The sequence below is a fragment of the Eleutherodactylus coqui genome, chromosome 6, assembly GCF_035609145.1.
Source record: "Eleutherodactylus coqui strain aEleCoq1 chromosome 6, aEleCoq1.hap1, whole genome shotgun sequence".
Taxonomy (NCBI): Eukaryota; Metazoa; Chordata; class Amphibia; order Anura; family Eleutherodactylidae; genus Eleutherodactylus; species Eleutherodactylus coqui.
Genome location: NC_089842.1, coordinates 241,958,864 through 241,978,643, shown reverse-complemented (window position 1 = coordinate 241,978,643; position 19,780 = coordinate 241,958,864). Strand labels below are relative to the sequence as shown.

The 19,780-nt window shown below is 46.0% G+C and overlaps 1 protein-coding gene across 2 annotated transcripts in view; it reads left to right on the top strand.

Annotated features, from left to right (window-relative positions):
* HJV (hemojuvelin BMP co-receptor) overlaps positions 1-19,780 on the top strand; it is a 32,506-nt gene that overhangs the window by 11,060 nt on the left and 1,666 nt on the right. For both annotated transcript variants that reach the window (XM_066605944.1, XM_066605945.1), the window contains exons 2-3: positions 16,839-16,983; positions 18,318-18,817. In XM_066605944.1, coding sequence (XP_066462041.1) covers positions 16,893-16,983; positions 18,318-18,817 — 591 coding nt within the window. In that variant the 5' untranslated portion in view covers positions 16,839-16,892. The remainder of the gene's footprint in view (positions 1-16,838; positions 16,984-18,317; positions 18,818-19,780) is intronic.

Below are 19,780 nucleotides of genomic sequence, written 5' to 3'. Positions count from 1 at the left end.
CCCCATGCATGTATATTGCTGCATAATAAGGCAGAAATGTCATTCAGGGGTCAGGAAAAGTTGGGTAATAAACCAAGAGGGAGCTGTCATGGGGGACTACATCGGTTACCACCCAGCTTTTTCTAAATGCTGAATGGCAAACTTGCCTGATGAGACGCATCCCCTGCGTAAGCCATTCGGGAGTCAGGAAAAGCTGGGTGGCAAACAAAGAGGGAGCAGTAATGGAGACTGTATGGGTCCTCACCCAGCTTTCCTAAAACCCTGAATGGCAAACCTGTCTAATGAGCAGAGATATGTCCCTTAGAGCAGCATAATAAGCCATTCAGAAGTCAGGAAAAGCTGGGTGGCAAACCAAGAGGATGTAGTTATGGGGACTGAATTGGCCTGCATTGCATACTTGCCTGCCACATCCCGCATTACACGCCACTCAGGTGCCAGGAAAAGCTGGATGAAGACGCTGAGGGAGCTGTGGAGGACCCCAGCGGCGTTCTGGCCGGGCACTGCCCCCATATCACCCATGCCTACCACCGCCTGCCAGCTGCGTGTCCGCAGCCAGTCTAAATTTAGCGCAGGCTTCTTGCCGTACCAAAATAAACGCCAGCCACCTGAGGGGCGCGGGGCATCATGGGTAATATAGCGGCATGGCGGGAAGCTTAGTAATACGGGCCGCAGCCACACTGCTAGGAAAGCTGCAACCAATCACAGTGCAGCTCTCATGTCACCTCAGCAGTAAAAGAAATGAAAGCTGCGCTGTGATTGGCTGCTATTTCTTATACTGCTGAGGTAAAATGTAAGTCTTGCAGTGATTGGTTGCTAGGGGCAACCACTGATTTCCTTTCTGTCTTGCACCCGTAGGAGAGGCTGACGGGCAGCCCCCGGGGCCTCTAATGTTGGGGACAATGGGCGATTTACCCGCAGGTGCAGCGACGCTCGTGGGAGGCGATTCTCCTGCAGAGCGCTTTGCACTCATATAAAAGATGCGAATCTGCAGGTACAATGTCGGACCGACCAATATTGCGCTCGCCCGTGTAAACGCCCTTGACAGGCCTCGCCGATTCGGGGTGTAGGGCCCCCCAGCGCTCACTCACACGGTGTATGTGCTGCGTATGTTACACCCCTGCAGCCTGTATTGGTGCGCATGATGCGCCAAAGTAGGACACGCTGCCTTTTTTACAAATGCGTGAAAAAACCGTAGGTGTGAGCCGCCCAATCGAAATCAATGGGCTTTTGGCACCACAAACTCCGTGTGTGAAAAATCCGTGCGTTGTTTGTGAACGCCATAAGCCCGGGCGAGGGAAGCAAACTGCGACCGATATCGCGCCTGTAAAGTTGCGATGTTCTACTGTAAATACAGCCAAGTGACATTGCGGACGGACCGCGGAGTCCACCGGAAAGCAGGAGTTTAAAAAAAACAGTCTGTACTGCGACGGCCGGCGCTTCCGCACACAGAAAATGGAAGACGCGGACAGGTGCGCACGGTTTTTGGCGGTGGGCGGGGCTGGATTCCGCCGTGGACATGAGGCCTAAAAGGGTATCGGGCCACCATTGCCAAGAAAAGAATAACCCTCGGTATGTGGCGGCTGGCAGTATGGAAACAGTAGAGCGGTCTGCGCCGCGCCATTCCCGTAGCTCCTATAGAAGTGGATGGGAGTAACAGACGGCCGCTCTAGTGTTTCCATAACGCCCGGTCGCCATATACAGCCAGTTCAGGGTTAGTCGTGCTGAGATCACATGACAGGTGGGGGTCCCAGAGCGGGGTCCGCATCTATCAGACATGGCGTCCCGGTGGATGGTCCGTAAATCCTGCACTACCCCTCTAGGTCCTGTTTACACCGCTAATATAACATGGAATCCCTGCAGAAAATATGTCATATCTGCACAGGCGTTATATCGCTTCTTGATGCTGAATCCGCATCCATTGGTTACAATGGAGTCTTTCTGCATATGGATTTGATATCCGTGTGCTGCCGCGGATTCCGCGCTGTTACCACTTAAGTTCGTGTGCCCATCAGAAAGGACTAAATGTGCGTGTGGATTCGCAGTCACACATTTGGATCCGCGGCCGCCGTAGAGATTTATAGCTCAGCCGCAGATTTCTGCTCTAGTTCTTCAAGGCGTAATCCACGCAGGAAAATCCGCCGTGTGAACGCATCCTTACGGCAGACATGTTGGGGCAGATTTACTAATGTGGTCGCCTTATTTCTAAAGCAAATGCCCAAAAAAACGATGATCCGTGTCTGTCTTGGTCGACAAGGGGCGGGGCTTAATGATTCTAGGGAACCATCATAGCTTCAGTTTCTTCTCCTAAAGGCTTACCTCCCAACTTACCAACGACGTGCGCGGTGGCAAATTTTCTTTACAGCAGAACACACTACTTTTACAAGAAGTGACGCCCTTCATGTCCAGTCTAGCTATAAATAATAGACATCAGCTTTACATGGTGATAGTGATTACAGTCCTGTTACCTCCAGGGATCATAAGTGACATCTTCTCTGATTGGTGATGTCTATTTATCTTCTCTATCCTGGCCCAACCCACCATGAAGTCTTGTTCCAGACACATCTCATCTTCGCACACACTTCCCTACCCCTAATAGACCTCTCAGTAATGCGCCTATAGTACTAGTGCCCCCTCTGTGGCCCCACAACATTATAGTGTCCCCTTAGTGGTCCCACTTACTAATAGGGCTCCATTTGTAGGCCCACTTAGTTATAATGCCACTCCTGGTAACCCACTATGTTATACGGCCCCTCTGTGACCCCCACTGTGCTATAGTGCCCCCTCTGTGGCCCCAATATTTTATAGTCCACCTTCTATGGCCCCACTTAATAATGCACCCAGCTTTTCCCTACCGGGCGCCCACTCCACCTCAGTCCAGAAACAGAGATCCAACTTTCTTCATCCCCCAAGATCTGGTACTGTCCCACTGAATCCCAGATGGTTGTCCAGGTAGGGGAAATGCCACGACCTCTACTTCCAGGTTGGATCCCACACTCCATCATGTGGTTTGACTCTTCCCTTGCCTGTGATGTCGTTGGTTGTTCAGTAACTAAGCCAACCCCCTTCTGTGGCCGATCCAAAAGCAGAAAACGGGGCAGGCTTAGTTACTGAAAAGAGTTGAACAGCCTGCCCCTGCAGTGATGTCATGGGCAATGGAAGGGTCATCCCACGTAACCCAATGTAAAAACTGGAAGTGAAGGTTCCAGCACCAGGTGGCCAGGTGTTTTTCTCCTCCCTGGTCACCCCCTTTAAGACCATAACCTGCAACAACCCCAAGCTTCAAGGAGTTAGTATCCATCACCATCACCATGGGCCTGTAAATAAAGACATCAGGGGTACAGCTGTCGGTGGTCCAGAGGGGGCAACCTTATCTGCAGCAAATCCTGAGAAAACCAGCAAGAAAGTCTCCAAGACAAACCACACAAAATTGTGCCTGTCATGGCACATGGTAGTCAGGGGCCCCTTACAGAATTCACATCGGGGCCCCGGAACTTCACTATGTTTAATAATAACAGGACCAATCGGTGCTCTTCTTTGAGTTGGCATGGACCAGGCCTGACAAAGATCAAGGCTTCTGCTGTCTGTACCGGGAAGCGGTTGATCATTAGCTTTGACCACGACTGTTGCTCAACGACTGCAGAGGGAAGCGCCTGTTTATTGGGATTTTTTAGGAGGTCAATATTTTTGAAAAGCTGTAATCTAGTGGAAGATGTCTCTGGAGGCCCCATCTACCCGGCCGATGGTAGACTGGGCAGAGGATCTTCTAGATGGAGATGGACCCATGTAGTGGGGCTCCAGGGAGGTTATCACATCGCCCCGCTGGCACTGCTGATGCCCTTATCTGTTGTGTGTGAAGGGCAGATTGGTTGTAGATGAAGTCCTTAAACTGACAGCCACCGAAGCTCTCGAAATCCTTGTAGAGCCAGAAGGACAGCTGCTTCTGAAAGTCCCGGATTATCACTCTTACGGAGGAGGACAGGGGAAGAATACGAACACCGGCTGTCAGTGACATAGATTTCAGGTGGACGCAGATTGTGTTTGTCCAACCTCTACACTTGCCAGAGGACACATTACTACACAGCATGGACAGCAGAGAACGAGCCCCGCAGTAAGTCTGGACATCATATGGGGGAGCACGTTTAGTTGCCGGGTGACATTTTTGGCGGTTTATGTCATTTTTTGATCCATGTTGGGTGACTTGAGTTGACAAACTAAACGTATGATGTACACACATATATGTGCTGGGTGGGAAGGGGTTTGTGCAAAATGACATGTATTTTTTATCATATGGATGGCAACACCAGCCGTCATTGTTAAAGGGGTTGTCCAGTTGTAAACTATCAATGGCTTATTCTTAATGTAGGTCATCAATAGTAGATCAGCAAGGGTCTGCCACCCAGGACTCTCTATGATCAGCTTTCTCAAAGTGCCCATGCACTGAGCTGACTTCTGCAGGAAGCACACAGCTCTGTTCTTACTGCAGTGGCCAGGCGTGGTATTGCAAATAGTGAAGTGAATGTGAACTTTGCCTGTAATACCAAGTCTGTCCACTGCAGTGAGAACGGAGCTGTCTGCTTACTGTAGAAATTACCTTAGTGTATAGGCACATCAGCCCAGAGAACAGCTGAACAGATGGGTCCTGGGTGGTAAATCCCTGCTGACCTTCTATTGATGACCCAGCTTAATAATAGGCCATCAATAGTTTACACTTCGAAAATCCCTTCAACCTTCTACATGTCATGTTCAATGTGGATCATGGGATGTACAAGATTAACACAGGCAGTGCGCTCCCTCTATGACATCATTGGCCCCCTGCCAGAAAAAAAAATGAAAGCTAATCAAGACATTATCAATTAAAAAAAAATGCAGCTTGCCACACAAAAAGCAAGCTATCATATGGCTATGCCGATGGGAAAATAAAAGTATCGAGGTACTGCAGTGCACTGAGTGATCGTGAAATCGCAGGTTCAAGTCCCGTACGGCGACATAAAAAATGTAAAGAAAAAATAAAAATAGTACAAGAAAAGTTTTGGTTTAGAAAACATGGAATCGTCGAACCAGTAACAACAATTTTATCCATCATGGCAAGTGGTGTTACAAAGCAAAGGCAAGAAAAACCAACCACAATGCCTTGTTTATTTATTCCGTTGGAAAAATAAAAAACTTATGGGCCTTTTAATGCAGCGATGCATAAAAAAAATCATTTTCCAAAAAAAAAAAGGGTTTTCGTTTGTGCAAAAGTGGAAAAACTTAAAAAAATATATAATTTTGGTATCGTAATTGTACTACTCTGCAGAAAAAAAGATATCATGTCATGCATACCACTTGATGAACAAAGTACACAAAATACAGTAGGCCCCTCCTCACGGGGTTAAAGGGGTGCGCCACACATTTTTTTCTTAATGAAAATGTGCAATTCCTTCTTTTTATAAAGATGGAGGACAAATTACTGTCATGTTTTCTGCTGCCGTCTGCTTGTAATACCGTCTTGTGCTAACGGACACAGATTCACTGGGCCTCCGAGTTGTTGTCAGAGCCGGCCCCTCCATAGATCTTGGCAGACAGCCCACGCCCCTGGTGTGACAATGTTTACATTGTTACAATAATATTGTGAGTTTCTGCAGAGCACTTAACCCTTTGTGTTTTTCCACCAAGTATTGTTTTTCATCTGAGCAGTGATGACTTATAAAGCAGGTACAAAGTAGCCCTTGATGCTCTAATTGGGGCAGTACTATATGTAAATAAGGAGATAAGATAAAGGCACCTTGGCTCCTCTTTCTAGTTGTGCAGGCCAATCATATCTCAATGCTAAGGGGTTAATTCATTTAAATCCCTGCCTCTATATCTAGTAGTTCAGTGGGCAGTGCTATTAGTGATTGACAACTATCTCTCGCTTAGAGTCCAGTGGGTGGTTCTATTAGTCATTGACAACTATCTTTCGCTTAGGAGTGCAGTGGACGGTCCTATCAGTGATTGACAACTATCTCTCGCTTTGGAGTCCAATGGGGCAGTCCTATCAGTTTTTGACAACTCTCGCTTAGGTGTCCAATGGGCGGTTCTATCAGTGATTGACAACTATCTCTCGCTTAGGAGTCCAATGGGGCGGTCCTATCAGTTTTTGACAACTATCTCTCGCTTAGGAGTGCAGTGGGCGGTTCTATCAGTGATTGACAACTATCTCTCACTTAGGAGTCCAATGGGGCGGTCCTATCAGTTTTTGACAACTCTCGCTTAGGAGTCTAGTGGGCGGTCGTATCAGTGATTGACAGCTCTCTCTCTCTGCTTAGGTGTCCATTGGGTGGTCCTTTCAGTGATTGGCAGTTCTCTATGCTTAGGAGTCCAGTTGGTATTCCTGTCAGTGATTGACAACCCTTTCTTGCTTAGGAATTCAGTAGGCGGTCCTTTTAGTGATTGACAACTCTCTCTCACTTAGGATTCCAGTGGACAGTCCTATCAGTGATTGACAACTCTCTCTATGCTTAGGAGTCCATTGGGCGGTCCTTTTAGTGATTGACAGCTCTCTCTTGCTTAGGAGTCCAGTGGGCGGTCCTATCAGTAAGTGACAACTCTCTGTCTCGCTTAGGAGTCCTGTGTGTGGTCCTATCAGTGATTGACAAAGCTCTTTTGCTTAGGAGTTTAGTAGGCTGTCCTATTAGTGATGGACAACTCTCTCTCACTTAGGAGTCGAGTGGGCGGTCCTATCAGTGATTGACAACTCTCTGTCTCGCTTAGGAGTCCAGTGGCCGGTCCTATCAATGATTGGCAGCTCTCTATGCTTAGGAGTCCAGTGGGCGGTCCTTTTAGTGATTGACAGCTCTCTCTCGCTTAGGAGTCCAGTGGCCGGTCCTATCAGTGATTGACAACTCTCTGTCTTGCTTAGGAGTCCAGTGGGCGGTCCTATCAATGATTGGCAGCTCTCTATGCTTAGGAGTCCAGTGGGCGTTCCTATCAGTGAGTAGCAGCTCTCTATGCTTGGGAGTCCGGTGGGCGGTCCTGTCAGTGATTGGTAGCTATCTCTGGCAGCACACTGATACAGGGTAGGCTATCAGTCACTGAAAGGTCTGCTAAATAAAAAGTGAAATAAATATCTCGAAACCAGACCACCACTGGACCTCTGAGTATGGAGACATGCCCTCCACTGATCTCTCTCATGTTTTTTTTAGGCGGTCATTAGCTAATTCTGCTGACCCAACCACTAATTTATGCTGCAGGATATAGCAGAGCTGAGTTTGTCATGGTGAGCCCCTGAGGTGTTTCCTGTGCTTCTGCCTAATCAATATTCACATGAACGATTTGTCCATCAGATTTACAGTCCAAATTTGGGCTCGTATCGGCTTCTTTTTACTCATAAGAAAAATCAAAAAAAAATAAAAAATCGGTGTGATTTTCGGAATAAAATCAACGCATAATGTGAGTGCCCCATCTAATGTTAATGCAGGTAACCATGGAAACCATAGCTAAAAAAAGGAACTAAGATGTGATGGGTTTTTTTAGATGTGTGTGAAAAATGCACTTACCAAAGTAAAAAAAACATTAAAAAATCGCAAGTGCGCATGAAAATCACAGGAAAGCCGTACGCGATATCCGACCGATTGATGTGGTCCAAATGCCCATGTGAACGTACCCGAAGGGTATATTCACCCACGCTTCACACAGGCGATTATTAAATAGGATGACCAGTCACAGCAAGCAAACCGCAGCGCCTCGTATGTTGTTGTTGTTTTTGCGTGGAAATCGCCCATTCGTCTACGGGTGCGTTTAAAAAAACGGACTGCACTTATTTGATGCGATTATGATCTGTTTCTATCACATGTAACCATGGTAACCTTTGGAAAAAAAGTGTGCAGAAACCATCATACGTTTTTTTTAAACAAGTAAAAATCGGATGCAAAACATTTGAAAACTGCGCAGAAAAACCGCAGAAACGACGCGCAAAATTGCATGAAACAATGGTCCGATTTTTCAGGTTTAAAAAAAAAAAAAATGCCTTTGTGACTAGACCCCAATGGCTGAAACAAATGGGGCATGCGCTGATTCGCTCGCTGCTATGAGGGGAAGTTACCTATTCAAACTTCCTGCTGTTGCGCACAAGTTTGAAAAAAAAGTGCGAGGATAAGCCATTTTCAAATCCATGTCAAAATCGGCTTCTCAGACGTAGATGTAGGCTGAGGGCAATCAGCCCCCTTAGATCCGACCAGTGAGATGATCTTCTTTCTCCACACATCAGCGTCTTGTAGAGCTAAGGAATTATCCTCCTGGCTCCTCCTCTTTGATATTCGGAGGTGCTTCTGTCAGACCATCGGTGACCTGTGCAGCACAATTGCTTAGTGCTGCTACTGTATTTATGTTATGAGCTTGGATCTACTATTGTATGTATGCATAGAGTTTGGTTTTGGTGCTGTATTTATGTTATAAGCTTGGTTCTGGTGCTGTATTTATGCTAGGAACTTGGTTTGGTATTGTATTTATGTATTTAGCTTGGTTCTAGTGCTGTATTTATGTTATGAACTTGATTCTGGTATTGTATTTATGTATTTAGCTTGGTTCTAGTGCTGTATTTATGTTATGAACTTGATTCTGGTATTGTATTTATGTATTTAGCTTGGTTCTAGTGCTGTATTTATGTTATGAACTTGGTTCTGGTATTGCATCTACTGTGTTTTCCTGAAAATAAGGCATACCCCAATAATGAGCCCTACCCTGATTTTTGGGGACTTGAAATATAATCCTCCCCCGAAATAAGCCTCAAATACACTACATGAAAAAAAAATACTCACCTAGCAGGCTCCATTCAGGTCCCTCTTGCTGCTCTCCCCGCAGTTTTCCACGTAGTCCTCAGCGCTAAGAGAGCATTTTCTTTCTGCTAACAGGGTTTGAATACCCCGCCTCCAGCAAGAGATTGCTGTGATTCTTTCAGGAACACCGCCTCCGCCAATAGGAGCCGGCCCTCAATGAACCAATCACAGCAATCTGGCAGGATATTCAAGCCCCGTTACCAGGAAGAGAATGCTCTCTCAGTGATGAGGACTACACGGAAGACTGCCAGAGCGACGGACACAGGCGAGAGGGACCTGAACAGCGCCTGCTAGGTGAGTAATAAGACACTGTGCCTCTTTGGGACAAAAATTAATATAAGACAGCGTCTTATTTTCAGGGAAACACAGTATATGCTATGTTTGGTTCTAATTATGCATTTATGTTATGAACTTGGTTCTGGTATTGTATCTATGTGCAGAGCTTCGTACTAGTGCTGTATTTATGTTTATGAGCTTGGTTCTGCTATTGTATCTATGTACTAAGCTTGGTTCCTGTATTATGTATTTGCACTGAGTTTGATTCCGGTGCCGTATTTACGTTAGGAGCTTGGTTCTGGTGCTGTATTTATGTCAATAATTTGGTTCTGTTATTGTTATCTATGTTCTGAGCTTGGTTCGAGTGATATATTTATGTTATGAGCTTGGTTCTTGTATTATATCTATGCCATGAGTTTAGTTCTGGTGCTTTATGTTATGTTATGAGCTTGGTTCTGGTGCTGCATTTATGTTAAGGACTTGGTTCTGGTGCTGTATTTATATTAGGAGCTTGGTTGCGGTGCTGTATTTATGCCAATAATTTGGTTCTGGTATTGTATCTATGTTCTAAGCTTGTTCTGGTGATGTATTTATGTTATGAGCTAGGTTTTTGTATTATATCTATGCCCTGAGTTTGGTTCTGGTGCTGTATTTATGTTATGAGCTTGGTTCTGGTGCTGCATTTATGTTAAGGACTTGGTTCTGGTATTGTATCTATGTACTGAGCTTGGTTCTAGTGCTGTATATATGTTATAAAATTGTTTTTGGTATTGTGTCTATGTACTGAGATTGGTTCTGGTGACACATTTATGTTAAAAGCTCGGTTATCGCATTATATCTAAGTACTCAATTTGGTTCTGGTACTGTATTTACGTTAAAAGTTTGGATATTGTATTATATCTATGTACTCAGTTTGGTTCTGGTACTGTATTTATGTTATGAGCTTGGTTCTTGCACAGTATATATTCACTGAGCTGTTCTGGTGTCGGTACGCTGCTATTTTGCTGCTTTCTGCCCGAGCAGAATACAGGCAGATTGCCTATCAGTGCAATATATATGCACTTTTTTTTATAATGGAGGGGCGCCAAAAATATTGCGCCCATCTAAGCTACGTCTGGCACTGTTTGCAGCAATTTCAGAAAATCATGGTAAAAGCCCTGAATAAGCCCAAACAAGCAGATGACAACTTCAGCTCTGCTACATCTGTTAATGACGATCCTCTCACAAGTAGGTCACTGATGCCGTCTGGTAACTTCGCTTGGAGAAGACGTGAAGATCTGGAGTTTCCTTCTTGTATCCAGACCAGAAGAATGACCAGTTTAATGAGTAAACAAGGCTGCTGGTGATTACATAATCTCACAGCTCCCTTGTTAGAGCAAGCGCAGCGTCTTCACGCTCATATACATCTGCAGCTCCGTCTCCCCCCTCCCCTCCCCGGGACATCTGCACACATGTTCATCTGGAAGGAAATACTTCCCAAGTCTTCAGAGACCAATTTACTTGACAGAGAGAGAGTTTGGCCAAGACAACTCCTCTCCCCAGCTGGAGCCCCTCCAGTGCCTAGCAGGTGGACATAAAGGGGGCCCCTAGTTTTACGGTCCCCATCCCCATCCCATAGAGCGGCGGCCCGCCTCACTTCTTTGATGCATAGAAAATGATGGCTGCAAATCGTTTATATTAGAAGAAGGTCAAGACAAGGCTGAGACAAGAAAGCTGAACTTCTGAGTCCCCAGTGCAGGTGAAGAAGGGGATATAGCGAAGAAGGGGTGGGGGGAGGGGGAGCAGATGTTTCTGAGGGAAGAACATCATTTCTTTCCTCGTCTTAGTTATAAACATATGAGTTTGGACATAAATCTGCAGTATTTCCCCAGCCGGGGCGAGAGGAGTGCAACGCATTCATACAATTTTATGGTACGGCGCTGCGTACACGAGCTGAAGTTAAAAGGCTTGGGGCTGATGTGTGGGAATCTCTAATTTGTTGATTTCCCAAAAAAAAAAAAAAAATATTCAAGAGCGTAATGATGTCACCCCCAAAATCGTGTCAGCTGGAACTTCAACAGATGGACGTGGCCGGTGCCAAAGAATGTGAAAATAATGGGAGATTAACCTAAAATAACATTTCTAACCTCAGGAAGCCTGAGAGAGATCGGGCTCCGTGGATATGATAGTGTACACATGGCCGTGCATGTATACGGGAGACCATGCTGTTTAGGGAGGGCGCCACCTACAGGGCGGTATTACTTATTGGGATGCTAGTTAGAAGCTGGACCGCCATCAGGCCTTTGCTAGGGGGTTCATGTGTAACAGGTGATGTGATGGCACGGAGGTGGTTCACTGCGGTAATAAATACGTTTTACTTAACGGTATATACATTATGTAGCGCTATATAGGAGGGAGCGAGTACGTGAACGCTGCAACTCAATTCTCAATAGTTCCGAACGGTATACAGGGTGCTTCAAAAGTGTGGAAACACCCATACAGAATGAAAACGGTTTGGCAGACGGTGATCCAATTTCGCGTACAAGCTGCGGGTAAACTTATTAGGCTATTTCACCAAAATGACGGTCATCGTGAATGCCGCTATCTCCGGAAGGTACATGTGTGATATATCAAACCATCCTTCACATTGCCTGCAATGAAGATAAAGCACTGTGTTAACATGAAAACTAATAAAGTTATGTTAAAACGAGGCACGCCATTGTTTTTCTGGTGAAATTCTCGGTCACTCTGATATATCACACCCCTACTTTCCCAATGAAAAATCAGAATTGAATCCAAGATGACGGAATTCAAAATGGCCGTCATTTTGGTGACATGGCCTAGCAGGTTTCCCCCCTTTCCTTACGGTGTGCATGCAAAATTGGAACACCGTCTGTCAAACCATTTTCACTCTGTATGGCTGTTTCCACACTCTCACTCAGACTGGCAGCTGCTGGGATTCCGCATCCAGCCTCCTCCCGCCGATGTGGCAGCAGGTTAGCAATGCACACTCGCTGTACACCAAGTGCCTTGCTGCACCATAACAGCCGTAATAAGCGTGCAACTATTTCATCATCCTATTAACTAACTATACAGTAAAGTAAAGAGCGCACCATATTTAACACTGTTGGGTAATATTAACCCTTTCTGGTATTCCCATAAAGCCAAGACCACCCCAAAACCTGCCCAGGAAATTTGTGCCTAACAGAAGCAGGGGAAAGAGCGCCGTCACGACTGCTACCAGTAACCCCCTCTCCGGATATAGGCCTCTCCATAGCGCTCAGTCTCCCAATCTGATGGTCTGGCAGGCTCCGCTCCTCTTCTCTCACAGGCTGTTGAGCTCACTATGAGTCTGTCTGTACCATACTCTTATGGCAGCCTTAGGACATGCTCTCTGCAGACGGGACCCGGTCACGGGATAGCTCCTCAGCAGGCTTGACAACTTGTGACACATTTTGTGCGCTGACGGCTCGCTCATTTTTCAGGCTGGAGCGCTGCTGGCTGCCTCACACTCCAATTTTAAGCTGTGTTACAACACTTGAGTCTGTTCTGCGCTGTGCTCCAAGGTGGCGGTGGCCTCCTCCACTTTAATAGTCTAACTGGATAGGACTCTGCTCCCTTTCTGCTGCATCACAGTCTGAGGCCTCCCTTTATAAGCTCAGCCAACCAGCACAGAGCTTAAGGTCCTGACAGAGCAGAGCTGAATTACAACATGTGACCTCCCTGAAAGGTCCTGCAGGTATACACTTTTACAATGTACAAAGGCAAATCAGTAGGGTGAACCGCTTACACATGCAGGCAATAGCTTGGTGTTTAATTGCATCCTTGCTACTGAGGAATCAGCAATTTGAGATGAGGTTAAGCCCCTGTAAGGACACACATGGGGGTGTTGAACCCTCATGCAAATTTCTATTGAAGCTATGCATGTGATAGGGCATAAACAGCCATTCAGAACCAGAAGTCCTCCCCTAGCGGATGTGTCGTACTCTTCTGCTCTAGCAGCACGCCCACTGTCACTTTTGATCCCCCACGTGACAGTATTTTTGGGCAAAAAAAGCCTATAAAATCCAAATCAAGGAATTATATAGGCCTACTGACAGTACCACAGGAGCTCCTGACATAGCTGGATGCCCCCAAGGTCTCATGGAGGAAAGGCACCACATGTTAGAGGCAGATTAAGGGTGGCGCAATTAAGACCATGGTCCCCCGAAAGGTCTTTCCTGCAGGTTGGCATCGTTGACACCACCAGTAAATACAGTACATTTATCACCATCATTAGGGCAACTTGCAGACCCCCTAACGTGACGGACCCCGGTGTTCCTTGTCACTTTTCTCGTGCGCTATTATGCAGTTGTACACAGAAAGTGGCGGAGCCGCATCACTCACTTCAGCCTCTTGTGCCCTGCTAAGTGGTGCCGTGTGTATGTTCCAGGCTTTGCACCCATCAGGGCACAACATGTGCACCAGGCGGCTCTCACAGCTGAGCGGTATTAGCAATGCATTCCTCTACGTGACAGGCCAAACGGCACAGTTAATACTCTGAGCTAAGTGAGAGTCTTCCGAAGACAGATGGGACATAGATTGCCAGGTCGGCCATTTAAAGCAGGACACATATGAAGCACACATGCCGCATGGCCGTACCACCTCAGATGTGTCACAGTAATTAGTGCTAACTAGACATCCATCTTACCTGGAAGGGACTTGAAAAATGTCGTGTCCATATGTGATGGCAAACCTAAAGGGTCAGTGATTCCCAAAACACATGTCTGGGATGTAGAAAGAACAGAGAGAACAGTATAAAAGTATAAAAGAAGGAAGATAACATTGTGGCAACAATAGTAAAAAGAAAAAAAATCTAAATTCTTGGCTGCCAGCCAACCTCTGTAGGGAGATGGCAAAAATACGAATGCCGTTCTATGCCAATATAACCGTTATCATAAACATTTTACACGCCATCATACACTTTACATAATAACATACATTATGCTAATAAACTACACCAGGCCTCACTCATGGCGCCGTATTTGAATGCACTCGTTGATGTCACTCTTACTTGAGTCTGAGACCCCCACCCCGGCCAGGGGTTTACACAACAGCATCCTGGGAAAATTATCGCACTCACACTTCAACAGGACATCTTTCGTCAGTTTGCAGCTGCTTCATCTTTGGCCCTCAGTTCATCAGGGCCCTTGGTCCTCTGGTTGGCAGCTCCACTAGTCGTTCCCCAGCAAACAGCCTTTGCCCCTAATTGCAGGGCTCTGCTCTGGGCTGCTGCCTGCTACATAACTGCCCTTTTCTGTGCTGCTGCTCTCACTGCTGCGTTACTACTGGCTGTGGCGCAGCTTTACATTTTTTATAGGGCGCCTGAAGAGCCTACAACATTCTCCGTCATTCGGGGCGGTGGGCAAGGCCTAGACCCAATTATTTCCCTAGTAAGGGGCTGTTCTTCAGGGCATTGACACACCAGCCATGTCACTACCTTGCCACTAAATGGATGGAGCCTCCTTTACAGCGCTCCACTCACATGTTTTCTGGAACATACATGTGCTGAATTTCCTAGCTGTACATCTGAATCTTGCACACGGCTATGTCTGCTCACCCCACTCCCCCTCTGAGCCACATCGCGGACCAGAGCTTAGCACAGTAGTCCAAGCCGCTTAGTAGGAGGGATAGCAGGGCATTGCTCAGCCTTCTTCCAATTGCATTGGAATGATGGTTGACCTCCTTTTGTGGTTTGCACTGGTCTTGCACCCAGACTTGGCCAAACATCCCGGAGATGGCAGTTCTTTGTTGAGCTTAATGGAGCAATGAAAGACGAAATGTGTAACCATCTGTCTTTCACTGACTACAATGAAGAAAAAAAGAAATGATTGAAAAGTTGAGGCCTGCTTAATGGTTTCCTCATGTAAAGATGAACAGAAATGTCTCCAATGCATTCAAAGGATTTTGCACTGGAGTTTTGACTTCACTAGAAGGACCAATGGCATGTTGCGACTATGTCCCATTCCTACACCCCTCCTTCTTGGCCAATCCTAACTGTTCCTCCTTGAACTTCAAGAGGTACTTGAAGAAGTCTTGGGCAGTCAGCCAGTTTTCATTGAAAACTTGGATGATTGCCATTCGAGGAATAGCGGGTACACATGGCGTGAGGGGTCCATCACTAAAAGAAGCTGCCAAGTTGCTGAACAGGCATGGAAACTGAAAATTGAGATGTTGATAGGAGATAGGGGAATCTTGTTAGTAGAGTTAGCTGTCTTGGAGATGTAATGAAAATCTCTGTGGTCAAGGCATTGATGGGGATATATATATAGAATATGTGTGCGTGTCTCTTTCTGCATGTGTTCAAGAAAGTAAGTGAATCCTTTGTAAAAGTAACTAATACAAAAATTCAGGTAATTCCAATGTGGTCTGATTATTTGAGTTGCAATTATAGACAATGTGACCAATAACATATAGACAGTTGTACCGTTCATGTCATTGGCCGGAAGTATCCAGTGTTCAGGGAGAAAAAGTAAATGAATCCTTGAGTTTAACAACCCGTAGATTCCCTTAGCAGCAATCACCTCCACCAAATCTTTCCTGTAAATGTAAATTAGATTTGCACCAATTTTTAAACGATTTCTCCCTGTTAATGTGTTTCGGTTCATCAATATTTCTGGGATGCCTTGTGTGCACAGCCCTCTTCAGATTAAGCTTTGATGGGGTTAAAATTAGGACCCTGACTTTGCCATTCCAAAACACAAATTTTCTTTTCAGCCATTCTTTAGGTGATTTATTTGTGTGCTTTGGGTCATAGTCTTGTTGAATCACCCAATGTCTCTTCATCTTGAGGTCATGGACAGCTGCTCTGTCATTCTTCTGTAAGATGTTTTGAACCACCTTATTATTCAATGATCACAAGGTGTCCAGGCCCTGAGGTACAAAGCAGCCCTAAACCATGATGCCCCCTCCACCATGCTTCACAGTTGGATGTGGGGTAAGCTTGAGACAGGTCACAGTGTCTTCTTAGACTGTAGTGGTTTCCTTCGTGGTGTCCTTCCACGAACACAATTCTTGGTCAGTGCCTTTCTAGTAGCAGACATGAACAGAGGTTTCTGCAGTTTGTAGAGTTTTCTGTAGGTCTTTTCTGTTTCCATTGGGCTCTTTCTCACCTCTTTCAGGATTGCCCATTGTGCTCTTGGGGTGATTTTAACAGGACAACCACTCCAACAGAGAGTAGAACAGCCCTTAATTTTCTCTATTTTTGTAAAGAATTTGCCTAACCCTGGATTGATGTATACCCAGGCTTTTAGCTTTTGTAGCCTTTACTAGACCCATGTATCTCTAAACATGTCTTCTGAAAGATGTTTGCTTTGTGTTGTGGTTCACACTAACCAATTTTCCTTGAAAAGAACAGATCTGTCAATAACTGGGGAACAGATCTGTCAGTAACCGGGCTTTGTGCACCTTTATTCAATGGGCAGACCACCTGTGAAACATGTCCAATCTCATCATTGAATACCATTTGCCATTTAGCTTTTAGAGAAGCCATTAACACAGAGGATTTCTTATGTCTCTCTTAACTGTGAATGATTACTCAATGTGCTCATTAAAAGACCTGAACGGTACAGCTGCCTGCGTGTTATTAGTGTTTGTCTATAACTGTGACTTAAATAACAACCGGGCCGACCATATTTTATTAGTAACCAATGCAGCTATTTGTTTGCCTCCTATGACCTTATGGTCTAAAAGTCTTTCTTAGTTTTTCACAACTTTGCCATTAAACTTAATAAAACTTTATTGTCCCAGGTGGAGGATGACGCTGTGAGCAGTGACCATCCCGGGAGATTTGAATGGACTGGAATGGGTAAACCGACCACTAGACGTTATCTCTCAAGATCAACAGACAGTGTCGTCTTCAAGATGTTGCTTCTGCTAATCTTCTGGGAGCAAGGTAAGAACTGCAACGTATAGAAACTATAGTACAGTAAATGATTTGGCAAATTAGGGCCCTTTTACACGGGACGGCAACTCATTCAGATTCTTGTATCTAGTTGTTTTCATGGATGGTCTGAGGATCCCAGGGGTCTTCCAAAAGACCCATTAGCTGTTATGTCCTATAGAATTTATAAGTCACGATTCGCCCTGGTAAGGGGGCTCCTCAGGGGACTACAGACAGAAAATGGTATCAAGAAGCCAAGATCAAAAACCAAACACCAGTCCTCTACAGTGATAGCTCACATGCTTCTACTCATCATGAGGCACTCCGGTTCACAGGCAGCATATGCACTCCGGCAGAATATCTCATTGCAAGTACTTTGGCTGCACATTTTCTGCAAGCTGTTTTGATACTATCTTCTCTATGTAGTCCCCTGAAGAGCCGCTTACCAGGTTGAAACCCATTGGTGCCAAGGGACCTGCCCGTGCTGTGTGGGATTAATAGGTGTGGGACCAGGATCTCTATAGCAGGGCACGTGTGGGACGATCGCCCTGACTTATAAATTCATAGGGTATAACAGCTAATAGGGGCGAGCAGGGATAGATTTTCATAGTCCCAGTTGTCCATTACAGATGCTGGAAGACCCTTTCTTTTGGTCGTATGAAGATCACTGGGATCGTCCGACCATCCGTAAAAACAACTTTGCTAAGGCATTGCATACTTGCATGTGAGTTTTGATATGTACAATACCTGATCCTGCAGCTTTATTCCACAGGGCCAACATGTTTTCACGGCCCTGTAGACACCAGGACGTGAAAACACGTATGGGTGGTCATTAAGGGGATAAGATCCAGGGGAGGGGCTCCATCCTAGTAAACCCTCATTTGTGGTCCTACTGTAATTAGCTCTCCTTTCTTTCCCTGACATTAGCTCCCTTTGCTCGGCAGGGGCTGTTCAGTGGCTTTGAATAAAGAATATTCAAAGCCCTCTGGACAGCAACTCTACTCCTTGAGCCCCTCTCCTCACCCCCTGCCCAGAAGGCTTGCCAACTTTTCTAGAAGTGCAGGAGACCTCCCCTTTTTCCAGCAGCCTCCTGGGAGTTCAGGAGAGTTGACAAGTTTGTTTGTAGTAGACCATCATGAACCCTAAAAGTTGAGGCCTATGTGCCTGCACCCATTGGCCTCACAGTCTGACCCATCAGGTTGAATTTATCTATTAATACCCATCTTCACTGATAGCAGGGACTAGTACATATACGGATTGTGGGTACATATGGGGGGAGGAGACACCCATTAATTAAGATTTATTAGTTGCATTATTATGATCTTTGTCCTTTCTTTCCTCTACAGTGGACGCGCAGTGTAAAATAGTGAAATGTAACACGGACTATGTTGCCGCCATATCGAATCCAAGGACCTCCAACAAGAACGCTGTATTTTGCAATGCCTTACGTGCATATTCTCAGTGCACTCGTAATACAGCCCGGACCTGCCGCGGAGACCTGGTGTACCATTCTGCCGTTCACATCATCGAGGATCGGATGATTCAGCACAACTGCTCCAAGGTTGGACCCACCACTCCTCCCAGACGGCAGCCACCCCAGCCTCTTCCCGATGGTCATGTGAAACAGGCTTGTGATTATGACAAGGTCTACCGTGAAAAACATGAGACTGATCCCAAGTATCTGCACTGTGGGGTTTTCGGGGATCCCCATGTGCGCACTTTCGGTGGAGACTTTCAAACATGTAAGGTGAACGGCTCATGGCCTCTTCTAGACAATGAATATCTGTTTGTCCAGGCAACCAGCACACCGTTCCACTCGTCCTCCAATGCTACAGTAACGAGCAAGGTAAAAGTCACTGCAAACTATCAACAGTCATTTCTTATGTTTTTGAAGGTTGGGAAGAAATGGAAGAGCAACTGAAAGGGGGAACATACGGGCATCAAATAAGATCCACACATGAACGATCACTGCATTAGGAACATCTACTCAATAACGGGTTGGTCCAACTTTTTGGGTGATCACAGCTTTTAGACATCAGGGAACAGATTCCACAAGGTGGCTAAGAACCTCTATACTGAACTCCACCCCGTGCTCACTGCCGCAGCTCCATTAGTTGGTTCCATTTTGTGGATAAGAGGGAGTGGATCTCACAGCCCTTTCCAGCATATCCCATACATGTTCAGTGGGGTTACAGGCCAGAGAGTCTCGGGCTGAGGCACTGTGGAGATGTCATGGTCATCTTCCTCCAACCACTCCAGTGATCCAAGCTTGATGAACCAGACCGTTGTCCTATTGAAAGTTGGCACTGTGGTCAGGGAAAACTTCCTAGAGGGTGCAGATGGCCAGCTAACAGGTCTCTGTAGCATTCACCATTCAGGGATTGTGGTAAGATTACCAACGGTTCTTACCATGGCAGTAAAACACTCCCCTGACCATGACACCACCACCACCGACCTGTTGAACTATGACCTTTCACCCATGGAACAGGCTTCATGCTGTTTATGCCAAATCTGGATCTGGTCAACCGTATTGTTCAGCAGGAATTGGGGCTTGTCACTCCAGATGACCTTCCTCCATGTGTCCAACATCCATTGATGTCTTTCCTAGGCTCATATGAGGTGTTGTGGGTGATAATGTGGGGCCATCAGGGGCAACCTTTTTGGTCTTCGGGTCCCGAACTGCAGTCAATGCAAGGTACGCCACATGGTCATTGTGGAAATTTGTCTAGCTTCCCTACTGTTGTACTGCTGGGTTGTTCCTTAGATACCAGACGTGCCAGCAGATGCTTACCTGTAGAATCAACCACAC